This window comes from Pecten maximus, chromosome 12 (genome assembly GCF_902652985.1).
Source record: "Pecten maximus chromosome 12, xPecMax1.1, whole genome shotgun sequence".
Lineage (NCBI taxonomy): Eukaryota > Metazoa > Mollusca > Bivalvia > Pectinida > Pectinidae > Pecten > Pecten maximus.
Window position 1 is genome coordinate 8532469 of NC_047026.1, and position 27858 is coordinate 8560326.

General features: G+C 37.7%; 2 protein-coding genes across 2 annotated transcripts in view; one reads left to right on the forward strand and one right to left on the reverse strand.

The window, feature by feature from the left end:
• LOC117339816 (conopressin/neurophysin-like) overlaps positions 1-1023 on the forward strand; it is a 30356-nt gene extending 29333 nt beyond the window's left edge. Inside the window, exon 3 of the mRNA XM_033901526.1 lies at positions 537-1023. Within this exon, the coding sequence (XP_033757417.1) occupies positions 537-643 (107 nt within the window). The 3' untranslated portion in view covers positions 644-1023. The remainder of the gene's footprint in view (positions 1-536) is intronic.
• A 5118-nt stretch (positions 1024-6141) lies between these two features.
• LOC117339764 (protein mono-ADP-ribosyltransferase PARP14-like) overlaps positions 6142-27858 on the reverse strand; it is a 36078-nt gene continuing 14361 nt past the window's right edge. The window contains exons 6-19 of the mRNA XM_033901479.1: positions 25320-25796; positions 24211-24413; positions 23454-23687; positions 22258-22479; positions 19483-19540; positions 18352-18474; positions 18039-18104; positions 16937-17116; positions 16279-16476; positions 15449-15645; positions 13400-13811; positions 12263-12396; positions 10639-10807; positions 6142-7090 (exon numbers count right to left, since the gene is read on the reverse strand). Of these exons, the coding sequence (XP_033757370.1) occupies positions 6810-7090; positions 10639-10807; positions 12263-12396; positions 13400-13811; positions 15449-15645; positions 16279-16476; positions 16937-17116; positions 18039-18104; positions 18352-18474; positions 19483-19540; positions 22258-22479; positions 23454-23687; positions 24211-24413; positions 25320-25796 (2954 nt within the window). The 3' untranslated portion in view covers positions 6142-6809. The remainder of the gene's footprint in view (positions 7091-10638; positions 10808-12262; positions 12397-13399; positions 13812-15448; positions 15646-16278; positions 16477-16936; positions 17117-18038; positions 18105-18351; positions 18475-19482; positions 19541-22257; positions 22480-23453; positions 23688-24210; positions 24414-25319; positions 25797-27858) is intronic.

Sequence of the window (27858 nt, forward strand, 5' to 3'; positions counted from 1 at the left end):
GTACCTGTTTATAAGTATTTATATTTAAATATACAGTACTTTATATGAAAAAAAAATTGTTTAAAAGCTATTAATGTTTAATATTAAAAGTAATAAGATGTATTTTCATTTGATGTTGTACAATTCAAAATTTATGTCAGCATTTAAATTTCGTTTACCTATCTACTATCTATGTTTATGTAAAGAGAATTCCGGTCGTTATCCAAGCTGATGTTAATTAAATTCACGAATAAATGATAAAATTAAAAAAAAACCTATAACTTAGTGTTATTTTCCCCACTTCTCGGGTACATTAATATACCTCTCTTTTTGCCCACTTTTTAGCACAGGTAAATCATACAGGTAAACACAGGTAAAATTATTATGGAACTGACTATAATTGGTTTTCCATTGTTCTCCTATGTATACACTTTTCTTTGTTCTAAAAAAAGTGGGCAAATGGAGAACACACCCTAGTAACCGCCTGTTGACCTTTTCACCAGTAACGTCCCACCCTTTACCAGACTGACGAGTGTATTTGTCGCCATGTTTTCCAGATGCATGTTCCTATAACAACAAGTGCAATGTAAACTCCGGAAAGGAGGACCACGAGATCTTGTCCCTGCTGAATCGCCTACTACACACGAACGACTACACCGACTGAGCCATCTACTCCGTCTATTGATACAACAATCAACCGGCCGCCATTTTAAGTACTCTTTAACTCTCTTAGCAACGAGCTGTCAAGTAAAGTACTCTCTAAACTACAAAAACAACGCAAAATAAGCGGTTTCGCATCATCCCATTAACAAACTCGAGGGGCTGATATCGCGGGCGTCCAGACCTGGAACTTCCAACGAGAGTACATCGCGGCCATGTTTACTTACCAAAGATGACTGTTGATGAATTTAAGAGGATGTTTCTTTCCTCAGCAGAGCGGCTATGTTTATTTTCCAATAAATTTTTATATCTAGTTTTGATATAATTTATGTTGTTTCTGCGTATGTGCTGCTGCATCACAATAAAAATGAATCTCAAAAATTGTGGAGTTGTTTTTCTTCTCATAACATCTCTTGACTGAACATATGGATTTTTATTCTTCTTTTTTCTCTCTCGTTTTGTCGCGTGTGTAGTAAAGTTGCTTCGTATCCTGTATTGACCAATACAGATATCCAATCTTTTTATCCACCTCGATGGTCAATATTTTTGTTTACCAAAAGCGGTCTGTCACTCAATAGTTCCAGAAATGACCTTTGACCTTTGATGGTTACAAAGGAGTTCACGTGTCCATTTTAACTTAAGTTGTGTTTCTTCACGCAGAGCATTTCCAAAAAGTTTCCAGACTTGTTCCCCACGATCAGAAAGGTAGCACACACCGAACCTAGGATTTCCTCATGATGTCTTTCAAGGATTTTATTGTTAAGAAGATGGACAATATCAGGCGTAGAGCCTTTGATTTTTGCAATGTGTGATTGACCTTCATGTCATCAGTTGCTTCCCAAGGCGACATCCGCTTCCGGTGGAAGGCTTCCTTCTTTGACTGCCCCAACCCTAAGATACATTCGAAGTTGAGAATCATGGGACTTCAGTACATTGATGTTGATCGCATCATTACGAAACATCACAATTCACACTCCATTCATAATTAGCACGCCACTTAATGCCCATACTTATAATAAAGATATTAATGCCGAATCCAAATTATACGTAAAGTTTTAGACGTGTGTAAAGAGAAGACAATTTCATCAAGTGAAAACCGTTACCAACTTCATAAAAGTAATAAATAATAATATTCCTGTGACATATAATGTAGTCTTTTTAAATTAGTAGATGTAGTTATCTGTCACCGGAACGAAGCGAAACTTTTCTTACTAATTTATGGTACCAATGTTGTTATAAATTAGTTTCGCTTTGATAGACGTCAAATCTACCTGTCGTATTCAAAATGAATGGTTTTAAGCTCTAACTTTAAGTGTTCACAATATATTTCCATTAGTAGTACAAACTGAACGCTCGACAGGACTACATTTGATATACACCTCCAGCTACATTATATTTTGGAATAACAAGCATTATGGGATAGAACTGGCTGGATCGTTCTTACGAACTCTCGCGGTATTTGAGGACCTTCAGTAACACAGCATGTCTAGTTTAGGAACGAAAAAAAGTTTGTTTGTTTTGTTTGTTGGTTTTTATTATTATCTTACCGTCACGCTAATAGTCATGGGACATTGTTTGGTTTGTTTTTGTTTAACGTCCTATTAACAGCCATTTAAGGGTCATTTAAGGACGTGCCAGGTTTTGGAGGTGGAGGAAAGCCGGAGTACCCGGAGAAAAACCGCCGGCCAACGGTCAGTACCTGGCAACTGCCCCACGTAGGTTTCGAGCTCGCAACCCAGAGGTGGAGGGCTAGTGTTAAAGTGTCAGGACACCTTAACCACACGGCCACCGCGGCCCCTTAATGGACATTGTGAGGGGTAGTTCCTTGTAGTAGTTGGTGAATACCTCACAACACATAAGCAGTCCGTCGCACATTTTTAGAGGCATATTGGGTAAAGTGTCCTGCCAAAGGACATTTCCACAACAGGACAAGGCGGTCCGTGAACTAAGATTGACAAATACCAACCGCCTCGGATAGGAATCGGACCACACACCGCAGTATTTTATTCCAGGTGGAGGCCGACATATTTTGTAATTCAGTCGGTTAGAGAGACGGCGCCACGTGTTTGAAGCTGAATACCCCTAGGTGAGTTGTTCGACGCTCCCTCGCCGTGTCGGTTTGTGTTTCTCGGAAAGCTGAGAACCAAGGTTCCGGTATGTTGTGCAGTGAGGTAGTCACCAACTACTACAAGGAGACTCCGCTTTAAAATGACCCTGGCTGTTAACGGGGCGATAAATCCAGCATACAAAAGTAAACAAATCAACCGAAGTTATATTAAAGGTTTTTTTTTTACTATCGTCTGAGGTCGCCAAATCTGATTTTAATCAAATTAAATTCGTGAAATAAATCCCTGACTGGCGTTCCATATGTAATTTCATGACGGAACTGACACAATTAATAAATATATCACGTGAAGAACGAGCTCTGTGAAACAGGGACAAATCTAATTAGATGAGAGTCTCGTAATTCAACACCAGGAGGCCAGGAAATGTCTGATCAGCATGAATACAAGGGATTATAGATATACAGTAGCTTCATGAGAAATATTAAAATTATCCTAAATGGTTTTAATGGACTCGGGAAAGCAATGTGTGTTGAGATAACCATCACGCTGTCATCCAAATGGACGCTTACCTAACGGATTATGGGATCGTCAGCCGAAACGCAAATAGTGGCAGAATTACAATGATTAAATATCTCTCAAATTTAATACGTGGATAATTTAATCGTCCATAAATTACAAGGTCGGGGAACAATTAAACGTCGAAAAGGTTCCTGAACATGTGTCGGCTGTTTAATCTGATGTAAGCATTTGTGTTCTAGGGGACACAACTCTGACAGGTTTGTCAGAATCAAATCTTGTGTGTGTGAAATGTTAACATCTCATATTATGACTGTCGACGGCATTTAATATTCCGACTGTCAATGACATTTGATATTAGGACTGTCAATGACATTTCATATTCTGACTGAATATCAACGTTAAAAGTTATCTTTACGACCGGAACTGTCAGTAAAATTAACTTAAACACCGAGGAAATACTGTAGTGTAATTAAAGCAGTGATTCTGACAGGTAAGCGATAAAGCTGGGACGAGATATGAACATAAATAAAGAAGTGGATGGAGACCTTGGAAAATGTACAAGACATATCGGACCATGTGTTCAGGAATGATAAGCGTCTTCATCACATCAAGGGATTTTTTAAATCCATTTCGAAAATATAAACCATCTTGTATAATTAGTGTTCCTTCTAGAACTCTAATTTAAACATGCTGAAATCAGAATACATTAACAATACATGTAGATTGATTTTATCATCATTTATTTCATTTGATCTTTTTCACATCATGTTTAATAAAAGCGCATTCTCAATACTCGGCTGTATTCAATAACATGTGACCATATCTTTCTAGACACTCATATCATAACAGTATATAGATATATAGTATATCCGCCTGAAGAAGCCTGAGAGGGCAGAAAGGCCTTGTGGCAAAGTCTGTTTTTTTTGTTGTTTTTTTTATAGATACACTGTATATATATATATATATATATTGAATTACTTCTTTGCCCCATATATATATATATATATATATTACCTACCTGTATACCTACACCTGTATGGGACGTTCCCTGTGATACAGACATCTTATATATCATCTTACCTACCAATACTATATTCGAACTGTTAACACTATTTTCGTCTTACAAAAATTCCCCGTTTGGAAGGGAATTACAGACAACCCAGTCATAGGTCATAGAACGCTCTCTAATTCTGCACAGAAAACTTCTGCGATGTATTTTTATAATAAGAGTGTAGAATAACATAATGATAAAAATAATCCTACCTACATGACTGACTTTTTAAATATAAACAAAGCATGTGTCCAATTTGTATATACATCATCAAGCATATTGGTAGAATTCTATAAATACTTGTATACATATATTACTGCTGAGGTGTTCAGAGTACAACTGTAACGGTCAGTGCTGTCTATTAAATCGGATAAAACGCCAACTCAGTTACAGTAACATTTTATACGCACATGCGCAGCCCAACTTCCGGTGCTAATACACATGGAAATGGCGCGGTTATCAATAAAAAGTAAGTAGGCCGATCAAACAGTATTTTATATATGTCCAATAAAAGGTAATGGTTCTGTTACGTTTTGTATGCAATCTGTGTTAAACTTAAACGGTTATTTGTTTTGACATTAATAACTTGTTATTTTGTCGAATTCCGTTTTATCGTTTACCTTTTGCAAACATGACTTGCACATCAGATCGTTATTGAAGTGACTAAGTGAAAGACACTTTATCGTGACTTTATATCGGCAAAACTACACCAAATTACAAGTGACATAACGAAACATTACATATATATTTACATGTATTGACCAGTCTTCACACTAAACTGATGAGCGACAGAGCGAAGTTATAATGATTATATAATGTTGACAAATATTGACCAAACTTTTCACCAAAAACGATAACTCGCTTAATTCGAACACTCGGATAACTCGAAGTTTTTTCGTGGTCCCGTCGACTTCGAGTTAACGAAGTTCCACTGTATCTATATTTGAAATATTTGCGTAAAATTACGATCACAGCACATTTTATTTGGTTCATATGATAATTCTGAATATCTGGTCTCCCGGCCTTTTGGTCATTGAGAAGAAGTTATTTAAAGATTTTAACCAATTTGATTCATGTATCCTTGAATGTAGTCTTTGCAAGGTCATTCGGTGGAACAAATTTGGTAGTCTTCCATCCCAGCATGCTACCGGGCTAATATCAGGTCTCTGGGACTCTTGGTTATCGTGAAAAAGTTGTTTAAATATTCTAGCGTATTTGACCCCTTGTGACCTGCAGGTGAGCTAAAAAATTCAAACTACTCCATATCAAAAGACACCACTAGAGTAATGCATGTTCTAGGTTTCCTGAAGTTATTTTAAACAATATTAGAGTTATATTTCGGAAACGGTAATATTAAGGATTTTTACGAGATGTTTCCAAATTAGGTTACTGGAAAATTATCAAAAATACAAAATACTACGTACCAAAAAGGCACCACTAGATCAATGTTTGCACCAGGTATTGTGAAGTTATTTTATACAGTTTTGGAATTACTTTTCAGAAACAGAAGTCGGATGAATGAATGTATTAACACACGGACAGAGCACAATTTAATAACATCAGCGTTCTCAAACATATGGACACAGTATACATATATATATCTTTATTAAATTTTCTTATTTAAAGGATCACAATGCTACAAAAATTTAAAATCTCCTTTGAATTTATCATGTTGATTTCAACATTTCCAAATTCATCTCAATTATTTCAGAATTAAAAATTTAAAGATATAAATATTCATTTAGTAAAATTCAGTAAAAAGTTATAATTCTCTACACTGTTATACAGCTCCGCTTGATAATAAAATAAAATTTGTATATATGGCACAACATTAAAAAAAACAAAATTCATTTGCATAAAGCATTGTCATGATCCGATGACTTCATTTCATCAATTCATTTTATTCCTTCATATTGGGAGCAGAGAGTCCATTCATTTTTTTTTTATATATCTCTGTCTAATTGAGAAAAAGTAAAACGTTTGGATGTTCAAATTTTGTCTTTCTAATGTTCCTATACCTTACAAGAACAAATATAAATGTAGAGAGAAATTCAAGAAATCCAGAAATTGTATCTTATTAATTAATATTGCACATGCATGATCGAACACATACATCCCGATGGCTGAACTGCACATGGTCACCAGGAAATTCTGTCCAGTTCTGCACGAAATTACACAAATATATTGATTTCATACAGGGACCATTTTCATACAGGGACCATTTCATACGGGGACCATTTCATACAGGGACCATTTCATATGGGGACCATTTCATACAGGGACCATTTTCAAACAGGGACCATTTTCAAATGGACCATTTCATACAAAAAAAATCCCACATATCACAAGTTGATAAACTGGTAATTGTTGTAAAGTATGGACTAGAGCCTATCAACTCAACAAATCAATTAGAACATTTAATTCAGTATAATCTATAAATATTTTGGATACACTGAATGAATTTCTCTTGGGACAAATTCACTCAATATTGTTCATGGCTCTTGCAACATAATATTCGGTAAAAATGGCAACTGTCACTTGAACTCAATATGGTAGGTAGGATAAGCTTGGCTGTCATGAAATATGACAAACATTAACGGTGAGCCTGGGTTGTCTGTCACAGAATCATAGGTATCTGTAGAGTTACCTCCCCCTTTAGAGGGCGCCACCCTGATACCTGACTGGCCCCCGCAGTACTCCCCGGTTAGTACTTGAGTCAGAAGGATGTGGAAGACACCATTGCTGTCTTGCTTGCAGTAACCACCAAGGGAGTAAGATGCATTCACCGCGAAGTAAACGCCGTTCCCTATTGAACCTGAAATGGTACATAATCATTTTTTAAGAATTTTAAGTTTTTGATGACTTGCATGGCAAAATTTTCAATGATCTATGGCAAGCAGTTTAAACATTCAATGCCTTTTCCCCTTTAGAATCCTGAACATAAATAAAACAGTTTATATAATCTGAAAGATGTTCGTTCCTCTTATCCAACCCCGTTAAATGATAGGGAACAAGTTCTGGAAGAGTATATATCAGCCTAAAAGTGATAATTGGTCCCGACAGATAAAACTGGGGAGACTATAGGTTTTCTCCTCGTCCATCTGTCCGTCTGTCCATCCATCTGTCCATCCGTCTGTCTGTCAGTCCATTCTACCAGTTTTCTGCAATCTTTCTCAATCATGCTTCAAGGTATCTTGGTGAAAGTTGGTATGTAACTTTAGTATGAGTAGCTACAGATCAAGTTCGAGTTTCAGGGTGTTCAGGTCAAAGTCAAGGTCACTGTTCCTATTTTTAGTGGGGGCTGTTTATTTACACAAATCATTTAGTGATTCATTCCAGCATGTATCTTAATCAACATATGGCCTCTGCATGGACCTCTTAATTATTGAGAAGAAGTAAAGACCCCTGTGACCTTGAATAAAGATCAAGGTCATTCATTTGAACAAGCTTTGGAGTCCATCACCCCAACATGCTACAAGCCCAATATCAGGTATCTGGGCTTCTTTGTTGTCAGATTTCATCATATTTGACCCCTGTGACCTTGAATGCAGGTCAAGGTCATTCATCCCATCTTACTACAAGTTCAATATCAGGTCTCTGGGCCTCTTGGTTATTAAGAAGAATTTGTTTCAACGAAAAAGTTGATGCCAAATTGATAGCCGATAGATTTTCTATCATGGCATAGGTGAGCTAATAAACCATTGTAGTTATCAATAGTTTAACCAGATCCATATTGATAAGGCATTTTGATTATTAATGGTTTAATGATATCCTTACCAATCATTTAATAAACAATAGCTATCATTTAAATTCAATCAATCAAATATTGTAAACAGCAATTTATTAATCCATCTAAGTCAATAAAAGTTTATTCAGATAAATATTGATATTGTTAACGAAACTGAAATTGTAGATATCTTCTTAAGTTAAAAAATGGTGAGAATTGATCTCAACAAGAATGGTAATTTTATTTATTTATTAATTTACTGAAGACTATATGGGTGTAAATTGTTAAAAAAAAATTCTGTTTAGCGGTCAAAACAATCAATGAAAATTCTAAAGCCCAAGTATTAATGCCTAATTATTTCTTTTTATAAATCAATATATAAGTCTTTAAAAATACATATTAACATGAACAATTATATCTGAAATATCTAATTTACATTAATTTCCAAACAATGACAACCAATAGTTAACACAACAAAATAATTTCATACAAGAGGCCCATGGGCCTTAACAGTCATCTGACAAACACTTACACTTACAGCAGGGACACACCCCTCAATCCAGCATTATTACCATAAATTATTTATCTCAGCCAGTTATGTTTTAGATCAAATTTGGTTTTTATCCATTTAGCTTATCCAGGAAGAGCAGCATCATAAAACAAAATTTTAGCCAAGTTCCCATTGTTGGGGCATGCCCCTCTGTCTCAATGGGTCAGACAAGACAAATTTATATCAATTAGGATTGCCTTTCCCCAATGATGTTTCATACTAAATATGGTTGTAATCAATTAAGGCATTAAGGAGGAATTGCATTTTTAAGAAATGTTTAACCTAAGCGCTCCTTTTGCCCCATCTTTTTTTCCCCAGGGGTCAGACCTGTCTCATTAAAAAATATGATTGCCGTCACCTTATGTTTCACATCAAATTAGGTTGTAATCCACCAAAAGGTTAGGGAGGATTAGGATTTAACAGCAAATATTCACCAAAGTTCCCCTTTTGGGTCCCTGCCCCTCAGGCCCCGGGGGTCACACTAGCCTCGTTTATATAAAATATGACCACCCTTCCCAAAGGATGTTTCACACCATATTTCGTATTAATCCACCCAAGGGTTAGAGAGAAGTAGGATTTATAGCAAAAATTCACCAAAATTCCCCTTTTGGGGCCCCGCCCCTCTGGCCCTAGGGGTCAAACCAGCCTCATTTATATAACATATGATTGTCCTCCTCCAATGATGTTTCACACCAAATTTGGTAATAATTCACTATGGGGGTTAGGAGGAGTAGTATTTTAAAGCAAAATTTCATCAAAGTTCCCCTTTTGGGGCCCTGCCCTTCTAACCCCAGGGGCCACACCAGCCTCATTTATATAAAATATGACCACCCTCCCCCAATGATGTTTCACACCATATCTTGTTGAAATCCACCAAAGGGTAAAGGAGGAGTAGGATTTTATAGCAAATATCCACCAAAGTGCCCTATTTGGGGCCCGGCCCCTCTGGCCCCAGGGGTCAGACGAGCCTCATTTAAATAAAATATGATTGTCCTCCTCCAACGATGTTCCACACCAAATTTTGTAATAATCTACTTTTGGGTTTTGGAGGAGTAGTATTTTAAAGCAAAATTTCATCAAAGTTGCCCTTTTGGGGCCCCGCATCTCTGGCCCCAGGGGACAAACCAGCCTCATTTATATAAAATATGACCGCCCTCCCCAAATGATGTTTCACAACATATCTGGTTGAAATCCACTAAAGGGTTAAGGAGGAGTAGGATTTTATAGCAAAATTTCATCAAAGTTCCCCATTTGGGGCCCCGCCCTTCAGGCCCCAGGGGTCACACTAGCCTCATTTATATAAAATATGACCGCCCTCCCCAAATGATGTTTCTCAACATATCTGGTTGAAATCCACTAAAGGGTTAAGGAGGAGTAGGATTTTATAGCAAAATTTCATCAAAGTTCCCCTTTTGGGGCCATGCCCCTCAGGCCCCAGGGGTCACACTAGCCTCATTTATATAAAATATGACCGCCCTCCCCAAATGATGTTTCCCAACATATCTGGTTGAAATCCACTAAAGGGTTAAGGAGGAGTAGGATTTTATAGCAAAATTTCATCAAAGTTCCCCATTTGGGGCCCCGCCCCTCAGGCCCCAGTGGTCACACCAACTTCATTTATATAAAATATGACCGCCCTCCCCCAATGATGTTTCACACCAAATTTAGTTGTAATCCACCCAAGGGTAAAGCAGGAGTAGGATTTTATAGTAATATTCACCTAAGTTCCCTTTTTGGGGCCCCGCCCTTCTGGCCCCAGGGGTCAGACCAGCCTCATTTATATAAAATATGATTGCCCTCTCCCAATGATGCTTCAAACCAAATTTGGAAATAATCCACCCAAGCGTTAAGGAGGAGTAGCGTTTTGAAAGAAAAAGTTTACGGACGGCGCACGGCGCACGGCGGACGACGACGGACGAAGCACGATGACTATAGGTCATCCTGACCCTTTGGGTCAGATGACCTAATAAAGCCAATTAATCCAATCTATAGGAAAATTTAATGACAAAATAACTGGTCAGTTATAATTGACATACCCATTAACATTTCATCACAGAGAGGAAGTATGTGGCTCCAGTATACTTACACATGTTGCTGTAACTTCTATTGAAGCCATTATTAATTATCTTCTTGATGACATCAACACTCGTGCCGTGCCAAAGCCATTTCTCTGGGTTTTTCTTGTTTTTCGCAGTTATTTCTGTTTTCTTTGCTGCAAACTGAACATACAGAGCCTTGTTCTGTACCCGATGTATCTATAACAAAAAAAAACACTTTATAATCAACACCTGTTCAAACTTTTAGGAAATAATCTCTACAACATCGACAAACAGCTATAGCATCAATACATATCTTAAATTTAAAACAAAACAAATTTTATTACCCTAAGACCTATTATGATTTTAATACATGTAAAGTAAATAGAGAAGACCAACATAATAATGAAGCCATCATTCAAATTCAAAATCGATTAAAAGAGGGCAAAATATCAATAGATATACAGATTTACATAAAGACTCAAGTACCGAAGTACCAGGGGTTTGGTTTGGTTTGGTTTGTTTTTGTTTAACGTCCTATCAACAGCCAGGGTCATTTAAGGACGGGCCAGGTTTTGGAGGTGGAGGAAAGCCGGAGTACCCGAAGAAAAACCAAGGACCTATGGTCAGTACCAGGCAACTGCAACACGTAGGTTTCGAACTCGCAACCCAGAGGTGGAGGGCTAGTGATAAAGTGTTGGGACACCTTAACCACTCGCCGACCGTGGCCCCAAATACCAGGGAAATAGGACAAGGTAAACAAGAAGATTTAGGACACAAAATAATATCCTGATCCTACTTCTTTAATATTTGTTTGTTTGCTGGGCTTATCACCCGGTGAACAATCAGGGTCATTTTGAGGCGGGGGTCTCCCTGCAGTAGCTGGTGACTACCTCACTGCATAACATACTGGAGGCCCGTTGCAGGTCAAGGACACAACCAGGACATCACAGACTGGACGGAGTCTTAGCATCCCAAAAACACAAACTGCCATGGGTATATAGTAAGAATATATAGTGAGGTAAATTAGGCATCATGCTGCATCCATGCTTCATTCATGCTGCAATTCCATGCTGCATTCATACTGCATCTATGCTGTGATCATGCTGCAAATTCATAAGGGTATAGGGAGCATTGAATCATGACAGCACAGACCGGCTTTTTCTCAGGTTCCCGAGAAACACAAACCAACACAGGTAAAGGGAATATGTCAAACTCTTCGTTCATACAAACTAACATTAAATACCTAAATTGGTATCTCCTACACAAAAAAAATTACTTTTACTATTATATAACCTTATTGGTTCACAGATATAGACCTAGGTCAGAATGAAGGGAAAAAAAAAGCGAAAACAAAAGACATGAACATCTTTTAATACATATTGGGAGTAAAAGAAGAACTAAAGTGGATTAAACTTGATCATAGATCTGTTCCGTCTTTAAAGGACTCACCAGAAATGTCAAGGGCCTTGAGTGTTTTATACATAGGAATGGGCCGAAGAAATGCAAAATATATATAGGAAATGTCAAAATATTGATGCGGAGAATGTTGCAATAAATTTAATAATTTGCATTAAACCTATTGGATATCAATTGATTGTCAAGCACATATTCGGAACAATGCCATTTATACATTTTTTTTAAATGGTTACAACATACAATACAGCCATTTACCTTAATGATGTTGACAGCTCTGCCGGCTGTTTTCTCAAACTCACTCTTGACTCTGATGTACTCCTTGTCCGTGGTTGGAAGAGAAACGGACACAACAAGTTGACCTTGGCTCATCGTCGTCCATGTATCGGGGACTGAAACATATTAGTGACACTTACATCTTAAAATTGTAAAATAGATAGTGGAAGTTTAAAAATTAAGAAAGATTTATAGTAATAATTACTAGTTTTCATCACAGGTTAAGAAATATCTTTTTTGGAATATTGGACAATAAGATTTTTATTTATGAAACAATTGGTCTTCTGTCTTTGGGTTACTTTGGGTAGGTAAGTTTATATTTGAATATATTTTCGTATATCACGATCCTTTACAGATCGTATACGCGATGATTACACTCAGTCATTCTGATGAACACTGAGAACATAAAAAACTGAAATCAAATCAAAGGGTCATATCAGCTACACTTTATCTATAAGTATATATATAGGTACACTCTGATCTGATGATTGTTACCATGGTAATGTACATCAGAAGGAAGTATGTATAAATTTGTCATGTAGTAATAGCGACAGTACAGACAAGTAAATTGTCAATCTGCCCCTTTATCAAGACACAATTAAATTACAAACGATCACATATAGACATAGAACATGGAACAGTTCAATAAATTTAGTGGGTATAAACAACAATAAATATGGTTATGTTGTGAAAACGATCTCCTCGGTCAATTATTAATTCGCCGAGGGCCTATTATAAAGAAGAAAGTATATATATATAAACTAGTTGATCTGTAAGAGTATTTCCTTGGTAACCAAGTTTGGTGTGAATTATCTTGAATGTGGACATGCTGTGATGTTTCCTTGGTAACCAATGTTCGTTGAGAACTATTTGAATGTGGACATGCTGTGATGTTTCCTTGGTAACCAAGGTTCGGTGAGAATTATTCAAATGTGGGCATGCTGTGATGTTTCCTTGGTAACCAAGGTTCGGTGAGAATTATTCAAATGTGGACATGCTGTGATGTTTCCTCTGTAACCAAGGTTTGGTGAGAATTATTTGAATGTGGACATGCTGTGATGTTTCCTTGATAACCAAGGTTCGGTGAGAGAACATGCTGTGATGTTTCCTCGGTAATACCTTTGCCACCGTCCGCAGATTTAACTAATCTCTCCACTGGGAACTTTTCAGACGGGTTACTTAAGGCATGTTCCTCCATTTTCTTAAAGTCGACATAATACTTCTGTCCTTGTCTATCTTTTACCTCCATCCCTGGTTTCTTGTCCTTGTGTGCCGATTCTAGTTGTTCATTCAAGGTCAGGTCAAATTTTCTCTTCTTTCCCTTGATACTGTAGCTCCACTGTACCAACATGGCCAAGGTCATAGCTTTCTCTCTCTTCAGTTTGTCTTTTTCTGAGCTGTGAAGGTACTCTAGTACTTTGACATTTGCTTGTGTGGTATCCTCAGAATTTCCTTGAAGAGTTATTTCCCCTTTTTTCATGTCAATTTTCACCTGAACACCTCTACCAACACATTTCTCCAAAAAGTCTTTCTGTTAAAATTCAAATAATGATAAAAAGGAAAAATTATTAACTATATAATAACAGTATCAAGCATCGTATCATACTTTGTCGAAATCAGTGTATATATACATGTACTTAATCTAATCGATGCTTGCATTATTCCAACTGAACATACACAAAATGTAACTATATATAAACAAGTAATTTTCAGAAGCCGCAGCCCTAGAGCAATATATACATTTTTGTATCTTGATAGTATTCGATTTTGAAATATCTGGCTATCTGGGTCTGAAAAAGAAAACTGTTGAAATTTCAGCCGATTTGATTAAGTCCACTATGTCAGGAACAGAACCGTGAGTGACCATGACATTCACAAATTTAGTTGACCTTTTGTTGACATTTGGGCATGGAGGTTTCCTTCGTTTTTTTATTAATCAGTTTAGGGGTTTTGAGAATGTCAAAAATTGTGAGAAAGTTTATGGATAGTACACTATACACAACAAACTTCAATAATTTCTTTTTGAAATATCTAAGTACAATGTACTCCATGATTTTTTCTAAACAAGTACAACAGGATGGAACAATGTACGCCAATCCAATGCCATAAAGTGTTATATACTATCTTGAATTGAAATAACATTAAAATCACCTTCAGAGTGACAAGCTTGCATAAATGTTATAAATCTCAAGTTTCACTATAAAGTCAGCGCTCAGTTTAACGGAAAGTTTCCATTTCCTTTTTTTCTTTTTTTTCTCTCTTTTTCTTTTTTTTTCTTTTTTCCTTTTTTTTTTATCTTTTCTTCTTTTTTTCCTTTTTTTTTTCTTCTTTTTTTCCTTTTTATTTCTTTTCCTTTTTACTATTTCTTTTTTTCTTCTTTTTTTTTGAAAAAGAAAGAAAAAGGAAAAGAAGAAAAAGAAAAAAAAAGAAAAAGAAAAAGACAAAAAAAGAAAAAAAAGAAAAAGAAAAAAAAGAAAAAGAAGAGAAAGAAAAAAAAAAAAAAAAGAAAAAAAGAAAAAAAAAAGTTTCCAACTCATTAAACACAAATTGATATCCTGATTATAAAAGCCTACCAAGTTTTAACGAAATCAATAGAAAATTTTAGGAGATCTCCAGTCTCCAGTATCACTAGGAATAAGTACGGCTTTTTCTCATTGGTTTGGGAAAAATGTTGTGAATTGAGAAACACTTTTTCAGGAGTAAACTGCAAGTTATGGGAATTTGACTTATGGGGCCCATTTACAGCTCCAAAAAAAACCTCAGAAAAAACCCAGATAACAGAAAGAGCAATGACTGTTATAAAGAAAATCATATCAAAATTGTTTTCTAAGGAAACACAGCAATATATTATGATTATAAAGCCTACTAGATTTCAAAGAAATATGTCGAAATATGTACATTTAGGAGAGATCTCTGGACAGAAAATCAAATACTGAAATAAGAAATGACAATAACCTTTACCAAAACAGTGGAATAAAACCCCACAACTTTATATCAGGTTTATAATGCCTACCAAGTTTTAAAGAGATCTGACAGTTCGAATAATGTAGGAGGAGATTGCTGAACAAACAAAGTTTACTCCAGGCAGACGGACAACGCCATACCATAATATGTCTGTCAATTGATGGCCGTATAAAAATACATTGTAAACTATGAATAACTTTTTACCTGTTTTCCTGTGAGCTTTTGAATGATGTCTGGAGAGGATTTTATGACAGTTGTCATACAATTTTTGTCACACAGCTTGTCGAGTTCCTGTTTGACACTTTCCGCTCTGTATGAGGACTGTGCCCATATTCTGAAGGTCACCTTGTCATGTTGATCAGCCTGGGCCTGCTCTTCATGTTTGAGAGTGGTCTTCTTTTCTCTTTAAAAGACCTTCAAATAAAATATTACAATATTTGGAACAAATACATCCAAATGTGATAATGTAGTATAAATTTTGGGAAATAATAGTAGAATAGCATTTTTAAACTAAAGAATATTATGTAAATACAGTCCAACCCATTTAATACAAACTCTGATAATACAAAAACTCGCTTTATACAAATGAAAATCAAATCCCCTGCAAACCGTGTGCAATATGCTTATATTGTTTACCCACTTAATACGAATTGGTTACGACGAAAGCCCGGGTAATACACAGACATGCCAGGGTCCCTTGACCACTGTTTGTGTTGTTTTAAACCCTACATGCTAATTCGGGTACATTAAAAATGATTATAATGGAGGGGGTTTTTTTTAGAGAGAGAAAAAAAAAGGAAGATCAGTCAGGTAAGAAATTTTTAAATGCACTTTAATAAAGCACCCGTCAACTTTCTCAGATTTGGGTGTTCTTATAGGGTAGACTTAAATTCTGTCAAACAAGGTATTAGAATGATAAAAAACACATGTTAAATTTAACTAATATAAATGGACATATCCCGGAAAAGGCTTAAACACATACCACCCACACCACTTAATATTTTTGGGGTGACTGGAGTCGGATAAAAGGATACCTGGAAGTTTGTTCGTTATCAAATTCCACATTCCACCAGATCCGGACTTCTGTTTTAGGGCAGACAGGAAATGATTGATCATGCTCTTCTGAAAGACAACTATCCTGACTTCTTGTACATGACTTGCACTTGAGGAAAACGTCTTGATGGCCTTGATCATGGAGGCTGCAACATCCTGCGGGGGACAGTGTTGGAGACCTGAAAAACAGAACCAGAGATTTGATATCTATTGATAACTTTATATGGTGAAAAGATATGTCCATTACAAAATGTATTGGAAATTTTCCACTCAGTATTGACTTTTGGTTTTGAAATAATCAAAGGCTACTGTGACCTGATTATATTTAAGAACCATTTTTTTTTCTTTGTTGTGTGTGAACTGCATTTTTTCTGTAAATTTACTAGACAATGTCTGTAAGACATTAATACCTCTGCTGCCATTTGACACCCATAACACGACATTACAAGTATACTCATAATCAACGTTTGTATCAAGGATGTACATTATAGGTACCAATATTTTTCTTAGATCTGTTGGAGTCAAGGACTCCAGGCTTTTCTCAAGAAAATGAAAAAAAAAATCTATAATCAAGAAGCCATACAGAAGGGTCAGATTTATGTGATTTTGTTAGTGATGCAAGCATCAAATTTAACATACCTGTTCCAAGAGCTGGAAATGACACAGATGTATATTTCAGCACATCTGCTTCCTCTAAACACTTGGAAACAGCAGTCTCCCAGGCCTCGGCTTGCTTCTCCGTCTTGATGTGGAAGATGGCCTTACAACTGAGGTTACCAGCTGATGTTTGTACAAGGCCATGATGGTACATGTCATAATCTGCAGATTGGAATTCAAAATAATCAAATCTCTAATTTCAATTTTCAGAATAAAAATGATGAATTTAATATCATTTTTATAGCGACAAGAGGCCCATGGGCCTTATTGGTCACCTGAGTTATGAAATACATAGTGATATATAACGATAGTTGATGTTTTGGTTTTAAATTTAAAAGTTAACACAATTGACCAATGTGACCTTGAAGACAGGTCAAGGTCATTCAATTGAACAATTATTCGATCTATTATCATAGCATGCCACAGTCCTAATTTGATGACCCTGGGCCTTTTGGTTATTGAGATGAAGTCTTTTCAAAATTTTGATACGTTTGACCCCAGTGACCTTGAAAGGTGGTCAAAAACATTCATTTCAGAAAAAACTTTGTAATCCCTTATCCCATCAAGCTACTGGCCCAATATCATGGCCTTGGGCCTCTTAGTTGTTAAAAAGAAGTTATTAATTAAAAAAAAGATATACACATTTGACCTCTGTCAAGTGAAAGTAGGCAAGGTTTTCAACAAACTTTGATTTGTAAACCTTCATCCATGCATGCAACCAGATAAAAGGCAATTGCAAAAAACCTTTGCTAGAGAGACAGAAATAATTTGCATTTTGATAACATTGAAATTAAATTAAAACATTGAGAGGTGGAGTCAAGGTTATACACTAAACAAAAGACTTGAAGGTCATACATTGAAAGAAAGAAGTCAAAGTCATAGGCATACACTGAAAAAGGTCATACATTGAGAGGAAGAGGAGGAAGGAAGAAAAAATGTTAATGCTGTGCAATAAATGGAAAGTACAGGGTCATGTATTTGTTGTACAATGAAGGGAAAAGGTCAAGGTTATGCACCAAAGGGAAAAAGTTCATGCAATGATGGGAGTTCAAGGTCAAGCAGTTGTTATTCGTCTGTGACTTACTCTTGTCTTTACATTCGTCTTGTATACAAATCCCAGCAGCAGCCAGCACAGCTCTCGATAGTTTTCCTTAAAATAAACAAAAGCAATTCCCTTATACAATCATTCTTATTTTTTTCATTTTTTTCTTTTTGTCCATCATATGACACAATGGTTCCAACAGTCCTTACATTTGTTTGATATTCACAACATGTTCAATTTATTCAACCTGGTGCTAAAAAATTGTTTATTCCTGTACATGTATATTTGTCCACAGAGTATATATATATTACACTAACACAGAAAGGCCACAACAATCCATGTAATTCACTCTTACCTTTCCTTAGATCTAAACTCTCATCAACACCATTGACAATGACGTCAGTCGTCTCCTTGGTGATGTCACCCTTGCTGACTGTGACCTTGACCTTACCAAACATTTCCTGTATATCATCCTCACCTATTGTAAATGAAAGGCATGTTAGTCATTCATTAATTATTTGCCCATCCCTGTAACAAGAGGCCCAGAGAGCCTTCATCAACCACCCCTCTAACAAGAGGTCCAGAGGGCCTGTATAGACCACACATCTAACAAGAGGCCTAGAGGGCCTTCATCAACCACCCCTCTAACCAGTGGTCCAGAGGGCCTGTACATATCAACCATCTTTCAAAAGGCCCAGAGGGCCTGTATAGACCACTCTTCTAACAAGAGGCCCAGAAGGCCTGTATCAACCACCCCTCTAACCAGTGGTCCAATAGGCCTGTATAGACCACTCTCCTAATAACAGGAGGTTCAGAGGGCCTGTATCAACCAGCCCTCTTAAACTGAATTATTTTCATGATCTGTTTGTCCTCGTGTATTGATTCATTGTTAACATTATCATAACACTCCTTTTAAATAATGACAACCAGGACCAAAATTTAACTCAGGAAAATGCGATCAAATAAAATTAGCCATCGTCATTAAAATCTTAATTTTGATTTCTGGTTAGTTACAACCATACAGCTGAATCTCTTGGAACTTTTTATAAGAAGTTTGAAATAGGTGTTATTCAGGAAAACCATGATTGCGCAATTATGTTACAAATAATCACCATGGCAGCAATGTCAAGGATTCTACAAGGCTGAAAAAATAACAACACTTTATTGGCACCCCTTCCTTGACATCCTCACCAATTTCAAGCTCAATGGCACCAGTGGAACTGGAGAAGAAGTTTAAATGTGTTTTTAAAGATAGCTGCCATGGCGGCCATCTTGGATTTCAGACTGACCCGAAAAATAACAATACTTGGTCAGGACCATCTCATGATCATTTCAGGCAAGTTTCAGCAAAATCCAACCAGTGGAACTTGAGAGGAAGTTTGAAATGTGAAAAGTTTATCATGACGATGGACAAAGCAGAATGACTATAGGTAATCCTGACCTGTCCGGTCAGCTGACGTAATAATGAAGAATTAGGAGAACGTACCAGATGACAAGGCAGCTGCACCTGATGAACTGTAATTTTTTGATACGTTCTGGAACGCCTGTCACAAAGAAAGCATCAACATATGTTACATGAAGGTTCAATTTGAATTTCAAAATTAATCTTAGATACATGTATGTTAAATACAAATAGAGAAATGAATTTATATTGTAATTGATGTCTAGGATATGCTAATTATCATCAACAGTATGAAATTACACTGTAAGTTTGAAAGCAAAACAAGTTACTATGTAGCTATCATCTCAGAAATCTTAAATCAAACTGATATAGTTACAACAGTATGTAGATACATAACATTCAAAATTGAGGAAGAACATGCACAAACCTAGAACGAGGTCATAAACAGATTTGTGTACCGAGTTACTGCACAGGTTAATCATGACGGAGACAGGTCTCCTTGTAGTAGCTGGTGTCTACCTCACTTACAACATACAGGTGACTCATCACACATGTAAATCAGACAAGATGAGGTTTTACCCAAGGACAAAACTATGACAGCACCTGAAGCCTCAGGAACAAAAATTGAGCCATAGGATCTAACCACACACCTCTGACCTTCACCTTTATGGTAGGGATCTAACCACACACCTCTGACCTTCACCTTTAGGGTAGGGATCTAACTACACACCTCTGACCTTCACCTTTAGGGTAGGGATCTAACTACACACCTCTGACCTTCACCTTTATGGTAGGGATCAAACCACACACCTCTGACCTTCACCTTTAGGGTAGGGATCTAACTACACACCTCTAACCTTCATCTTTAGGATAGGGATCCAACTACACACCTCTGACCTTCACCTTTAGGGTAGGGATCTAACCACACACCTCTGACCTTCACCTTTAGGGTAGGGATCTAACTACACACCTCTAACCTTCATCTTTAGGATAGGGATCTAACTACACACCTCTGACCTTCACCTTTAGGGAAGAGATCAAACCACACACCTCTGACCTTCACCTTTACGGTAGGGATATAACCACACACCTCTGACCTTCACCTTTAGGGTAGGGATCTAACTACACACCTCTAACCTTCATCTTTAGGATAGGGATCTAACTACACACCTCTGACCTTCACCTTTAGGGAAGAGATCAAACCACACACCTCTGACCTTCACCTTTAGGGTAGGGATCTAACTACACACCTCTGACCTTCACCTTTATGGTAGGGATCAAACCACACACCTCTGACCTTCACCTTTAGGGTAGGGATCTAACTACACACCTCTAACCTTCATCTTTAGGATAGGGATCTAACTATACACCTCTGACCTTCACCTTTATGGTAGGGATCAAACCACACACATCTGACCTTCACCTTTAGGTTAGGGATCAAACCACACACTTCTGACCTTCACCTTTAGGTTAAGGATCAAACCACACACCTCTGACCTTTACCTTTAGGGTAAGGATCAAATCACAGAACTCTGACCTTCACCTTTATGGTAGGGATCAAACCACACACCTTTGACCTTCACCTTTATGGTAGGGATCTAACTACACACCTTTGACCTTCACCTTTATGGTAGGGATCTAACTACACACCTCTGACCTTCACCTTTAGGGTAGGGATCTAACTACACACCTCTGACCTTCATCTTTATGGTAGTGATCAAACCACACACTTCTGACCTTCATCTTTATGGTAGGGATCAAACCACACACATCTGACCTTCACCTTTAGGGTAGGGATCAAACCACAGACCTCTGACCTTCACCTTTAGGGTAAGGATCAAATCACACACCTGTGACCTTCACCTTTAGGGTAAGGATCAAATCACACACTTTTGACCTTCACCTTTATGGTAAGGATCAAATCACACACCTCTGACCTTTACCTTTAGGGTAAGGATCAAATCACAGACCTCTGACCTTCACCTGTAGAGTATGGATATAACCACACACCTCTGACCTTCACCTTTAGGGTAGGGATCTAACTACACGCCACTGACCTTCACCTTTAGGGTAGGGATCTAACCACACACATCTGACCTTCACTTTTAGGTTAGGAATCAAACCACACACTTCTGACCTTCACTTTAGGGTAAGGATCAAATCACACACCTCTGACCTTCACCTTTAGGGTAGGGATCAAACCACAGACCTCTGACCTTCACCTGTAGAGTATGGATATAACCACACACCTCTGACCTTCACCTTTAGGGTAGGGATCTAACTACACACCACTGACCTTCACCTTTAGTGTATGGATATAACCACACACATCTGACCTTCACTTTTAGGTTAGGGATCAAACAACACACTTCTGACCTTCACCTTTAGGGTAAGGATCAAATCACACCTCTGACCTTCACCTTTAGGGTAGGGATCAAACCACAGACCTTCACCTGTAGAGTATGGATATAACCACACACCTCTGACCTTCAACTTTAGGGTAGGGATCTAACTACACGCCACTGACCTTCACCTTTAGTGTATGGATATAACCACACACATCTGACCTTCACCTTTAGGGTAGGGATCAAATCATACTTCTCTGACCTTCACCTTTAGGGTAGGGATCAAATCACACACCTTTGACCTTCACCTTCAGGGTAGGGATCAAACCACACACCTCTGACCTTCACCTTTAGAGTAGTGATTTAACCCCATGAATTAAATTCACTGAGCTTACAGGGCTTTGTTCATGTAACTACATGTATATGTACATGTAGGTCTAGATATTTACATTGTACTATAAATATATTAAATTGGTCACATATTTACAGTGATTGAAAGTTAATGTAAAATTACCTTGATTGTTGCGGAGTCTTTATGGAACACCACAATAAGTACTTCCTGTAGTGAGGGATTCTGGGTATTCTGGAAGAACTTATCCACAGAACTATACATCAACTTGGCCACCTGGTCAGCAGGGTAGTGCAGCCTTCCTGTTCCCATTGCTGGTATCGCTATGGAAACGCATTGGTGACGATTTGCTAAATTTAAACATTTGGTTACAGTATCACCAAGATTCTGAAAATTTAAAGAAAAAAAAATTCAGGAGTAAGTAATCTGACAAATATATATATCATTAATAATTGTGATGGGAATCGATTGATATTTCCTGATTGATCATCAGTTTTGTCTATCCAATCAATGATTGATTAAAATTGATTACTTTTTAATTATCTTTCTTTTAAATTGGTTTTAAACATTTTTACATTCCTTTGTGATGCTTACTCTGCCGTTCCAGTCATCTGGATACTTAAATTTAAATTTAATTTAATTTAATTTTAAGTCACAATTAAGTGATCAATGGTGACATGTTTTTCTCAAATGCCATACCAATCAGCTAATGTTCTTTTTTTATCATGATATCAGACATTTCTGACATAACTCATTCACAGATTTCTTACCTGATTAATTGGTCAAACACCTAAAATAAGTGATACGCGATGAACTTGATTAATTGGAACACTGCTAATTACAAGAGGCCCATGGGCCTTAATAGTCACCTGAGATTTGAAATATTTCAGTTAATCTAATTGACCCTTTTTGGCCCCACCAATCAGTCCAAGGAGTCAGTCAGGGCCAACATGTGCATATCATTAAGTTGTCATCCCATGCTGATAATTTTAAGAAAGTCAGAATGAATTCCAATACAATCCAACAAATAACAGTCAAAAATGTGATTTCCCTACATAAACTATAGTAAAGTTTACCCCCTCCCCAGGGACAAACGTGAGACCCAACGGTCATGAAATTCACAATTTCGGTATAGCACCATAAGACCCTTCCATCTATGAAAAGTATTTGTTTCTATCTTATATGGGTATTGAGAAGAAGTTTTTTTTAAACAAAAGGCGATTAGAATAGGTCACTTGAGACTTTGTCTCAGTTGACGTAAAAAGTTTTCTTTACTGGTCCCTACTAAAATGAGTGTAATAAAACAGATCCAAAATATGCCCAAATGACCTTGAGCTATAATGAAAGTGACCTTCACTAACCTTGATAGCATTTCCTGTTCCCCCGTCCCACTTTGGTATTGTGACGTGGTAGACATGTTTACAGTTGAGCTGACCACCAGTGGTGACCGCTACATCTCCTACTGTGATCCCTTTAGGGTATTTGTCCTGACACTCTTGCTCCATTGACTGACCAGCAACCTGTGAGAGTGCCTTGGACATGACAGTACTGTCAAGGTCAAGGGTCGGGACAGCACAGTTCACAATCACATCTACCTAAAACACAACAGATCAGTCAGTGGGGACTCACAATTAGATGATATTACTGTAATTATATATAAATTATTTATACAAAATGATTGGAGTTATATTATTTGTTTTTGAACAACAAGACTTAGATTGTTAATTACCTTAATACAATGATCTGTCGAACGAAAAAAATCCATTACGCTACATGGAGTGTATCTTTAATCTTTTATTTGACTCAGTTTACACAATTAAAATCACAAGCTATCATTAACTCAGGTTACACCATTAAAATTACAAACTTTCGTTTGACTCAGTTTATATAATTACACAATTTAAATCTTAAGCTTTCATTTGACTCAGATTACACCATTAAAATTACAAACTTACATTTGACTCAGTTTAAAACATTAAGATTACAAGCTTTCATTTGACTCAGTTTACACCATTAAGATAACAAATTTTCATTGGATTCAGTTTAATACAATAAAATTACAAACTTTCATTTGAGTCAGATTACACTATTAAAATTACAAACTAAATTAAGTCTTACTTTCATTTTTGCCAAGTCTCCTATTTCCAGTCTGATGGGATGACCTTGACCTTTGGGTTGTCCTGTTTGACCTTGAGCAGATGTCTGTCCACGCTTCACTGCCCATCCCTTCCTTTTATGGGATGCTGCAGTGGCGCCGTGGGAGCTGCATGAATCATCATCTTCAGTTGCATGAGACATGTGACCATGAGTTCCCTTGGGGGCTAAAAACATAACAAAGTGTTGCAGTAGTTAGAATTTTTTTCTACTTTCCACAGTACATGCAGACTGGGTTTAAACCTTTCATCCCTACTGACCATATTGGACTTCAAATGATGAATGAATGGCAGAGTCCACTAAAGTTAATTAGGGGTGAAAGGGTTAAGGTATCCTACTAGGCTGACCCCCACTGACCATATTGGACTTCAAATGATGAATGGATGGCAGAGTCCACTAAAGCTTCTTAGGGTTGAAAGGGTAAACAGATATGAAAATCCTATAAAAAGTACTGTATTATTATAATATACTCAACCCAGACTTTTTCTCCCAGAATAGCAAACATCCATCACCATTGGATACAAAAATACACCACTGAACAAGTTGACAAACTTAGGAGAATCTCGATGCAGAACAAATATGGGGTTAAGATATCTAATTCCTTTATCCGATCTACTGAATTTCTGGGTAATTTTCCATAACTAGCTCTGATATTCAACCTTCATAATTTGTAGACTGTCAATGTTGGTGATGTATCATAGTATGATTTCGCAGTTTGACCTTGACCTTTGACCTGTAGTATTTGCGAAGCTTTTATAGGTGGTGTTCCATTCCATAAATTTGGTCTTGATATTTGACTTGCAGTGCAGTATGATTGTGAAATCTGTTCTTAACTTTCGATTTGTTATAGTTAAACCTTTGACCTTCGACCTACATGTATATATCATCTATACCTACCTTTCTTGGCTACATTGAAACGTTTGGTTAAATTGACCCTGTAACACAATTCCTCAATTTTGTTAGATGTAGGATTTTCTGATTTTTTTCCCTTTTGTCAAAGAAAAAGAAAAACTGACAAGACATTAAACACAAATACTTCCATCAACATTTGTGTGAGTATAAAAGTATAATACCTGTCACTCCAGGTTTTCCTGAACTCCGATCATGATCATCAAACACCTTGACATACTTGGAGCCCCATTCACTGGAAAAAGCTTTTATGAAACCCTGAATTGCATCATCATTTACATCACATAAGTACACTTCCTTCACAGGAGAGTTCCTGTTATTAACAATTAAATATTTGTTTATGGCGTCCACGACTGTAGCTGTGGTTTTTTGGGCAGGGTACTTATAAATTCTGCCACAACCCAAGGCAGGGAAAGCTACAGACTTGTGAGAGCCTCGCACTGCCTCCTGTAGACATTTCTCCACTGCCGTTTTTATGGTGTCCAGATCACCTTGATTACCTCCCTGCCAGGGTGTGACAGCAGCATGTATTACAATGTTACAATCAAGGTCACCGCCAGATGTTGTGATCACATGACCAGTTTGAACATTTCCGTTGTCCCGAACATGATGGTCACACTGTGTTTGTATGGTCTGTCCACCTAAAACAGTAAATAATCATACATAGACATCAAACACCAACATTATTTAGCTGTCATAAAAAATATCAATGGTGAAGGTCTTTCCATAAATCTAGATTTTATCACACTGAAATCTTCTGTCACAGAATGACCTAGATTCGTGACAATGAGATCTTTGTTTATAACAAAAGAAAATGTCAGTAGATGTCTGGGTTGTGAAACAGGTGGATTGTGGATTGCTTGGCTGAAGGATGGCTGGGTTGAGAGATGACTAAATTGTGAGATGACTGGGTTATGAGATGACTGGGTTGTGAGATGACTGGGTTGTGAGATGACTGGGTGGTGAGATGACTGGGTTGTGAGATGACTGGGTTGTGAGATGACTGGGTTGTGAGATGACTGGGTTGAGAGATGACTGGGTTGTGAGATGACTAGGTTGTGAGATGACTAGGTTGTGAGATGACTGGGTTGTGAGATGACTGGGTTGTGAGATTACTGGGTTGTAAGATGACTGGGTTGTGAGATGACTGGGTTGTGGGATGACTGGGTTGTGAGATGACTGGGTTGTGAGATGACTGGGTTGTAAGATGACTAGATTGTGAGATGACTGGGTTGCGAGATGACCGGGTTGCGAGATGACCGGGTTGAGAGATGACTAGATTGTGAGATGACTGGGTTGTGAGATGACTGGGTTGTGAGATTACTGGGTTGTGAGATGACTGGGTTGTGAGATGACTAGGTTTAGAGATGACTGGGTTGTGAGATGACTGGGTTGTGAGATGACTGGGTTGTGAGATGACTGGGTGGTGAGATGACTGGGTTGTGAGATGACTGGGTTGTGAGATGACTGGATTGTGAGATGACTGGGTTGTGAGATGACTGGATTGTGAGATGACTGGGTTGTGAGATGACTAGGTTGTGAGATGACTGGGTTGTGAGATGACTGGGTTGTGAGATGACCGGGTTGTGAGATGACTAGATTGTGAGATGACTGGGTTGAGAGATGACTAGGATGTGAGATGACTAGGATGTGAGATGACTGGGTTGTGAGATGACTGGGTTGTGAGATGACTGGGTTGTGAGATGACTGGGTTGTGAGATTACTGGGTTGTGATATGACTAGATTGTGAGATGACAAGGTTGTGAGATGACTAGGTTGTGATATGACTGGGTTGTGAGATGACTAGATTGTGAGATTACTGAGTTGTGAGATGACTAGGTTGTGAGATGACAAGGTTGTGAGATGACTGGGTTGTGAGATGACTGGGTTGTGGGATGACTGGGTTGTGAGATGACTGGGTTGTGAGATGACAGGTTTGTGAGATGACTGGGTTGTGAGATGACTAGGTTGTGATATGACTGGGTTGTGAGATGACTAGGTTGTGAGATGACTAGATTGTGAGATTACTAGGTTGTGAGATGACTAGGTTGTGAGATGACTGGGTTGTGAGATGACTGGGTTGTGAGATGACTAGATTGTGAGATTACTAGGTTGTGAGATGACTAGGTTGTGGGATGACAGGGTTGTGAGATGACTGGGTTGTGAGATGACTGGGTTGTGAGATGACTGGGTTGTGATATGACTGGGTTGTGAGATGACTAGGTTGTGAGATGACTGGGTTGTGAGATGACTGGGTTGTGAGATGACTGGGTTGTGAGATGACTAGATTGTGAGATGACTAGATTGTGAGATTACTAGGTTGTGAGATGACTGGGTTGTGAGATGACTAGATTGTGAGATTACTAGGTTGTGAGATGACTAGGTTGTGGGATGACAAGGTTGTGAGATGACTAGGTTGTGATATGACTGGGTTGTGAGATGACTAGGTTGTGATATGACTGGGTTGTGAGATGACTGGGTTGTGAGATGACGGTTGTGAGATGACTGGGTTGTGAGATGACTGGGTTGTGGGATGACTGGGTTGTGAGATGACTGGGTTGTGAGATGACTAGATTGTGAGATGACTGGGTTGTGAGATGACTGGGTTGTGAGATGACTAGGTTGTGAGATGACTGGGTTGTGAGATGACTAGGTTGAGAGATGACTGGGTTGTGAGATGACTGGGTTGTGAGATTACTGGGT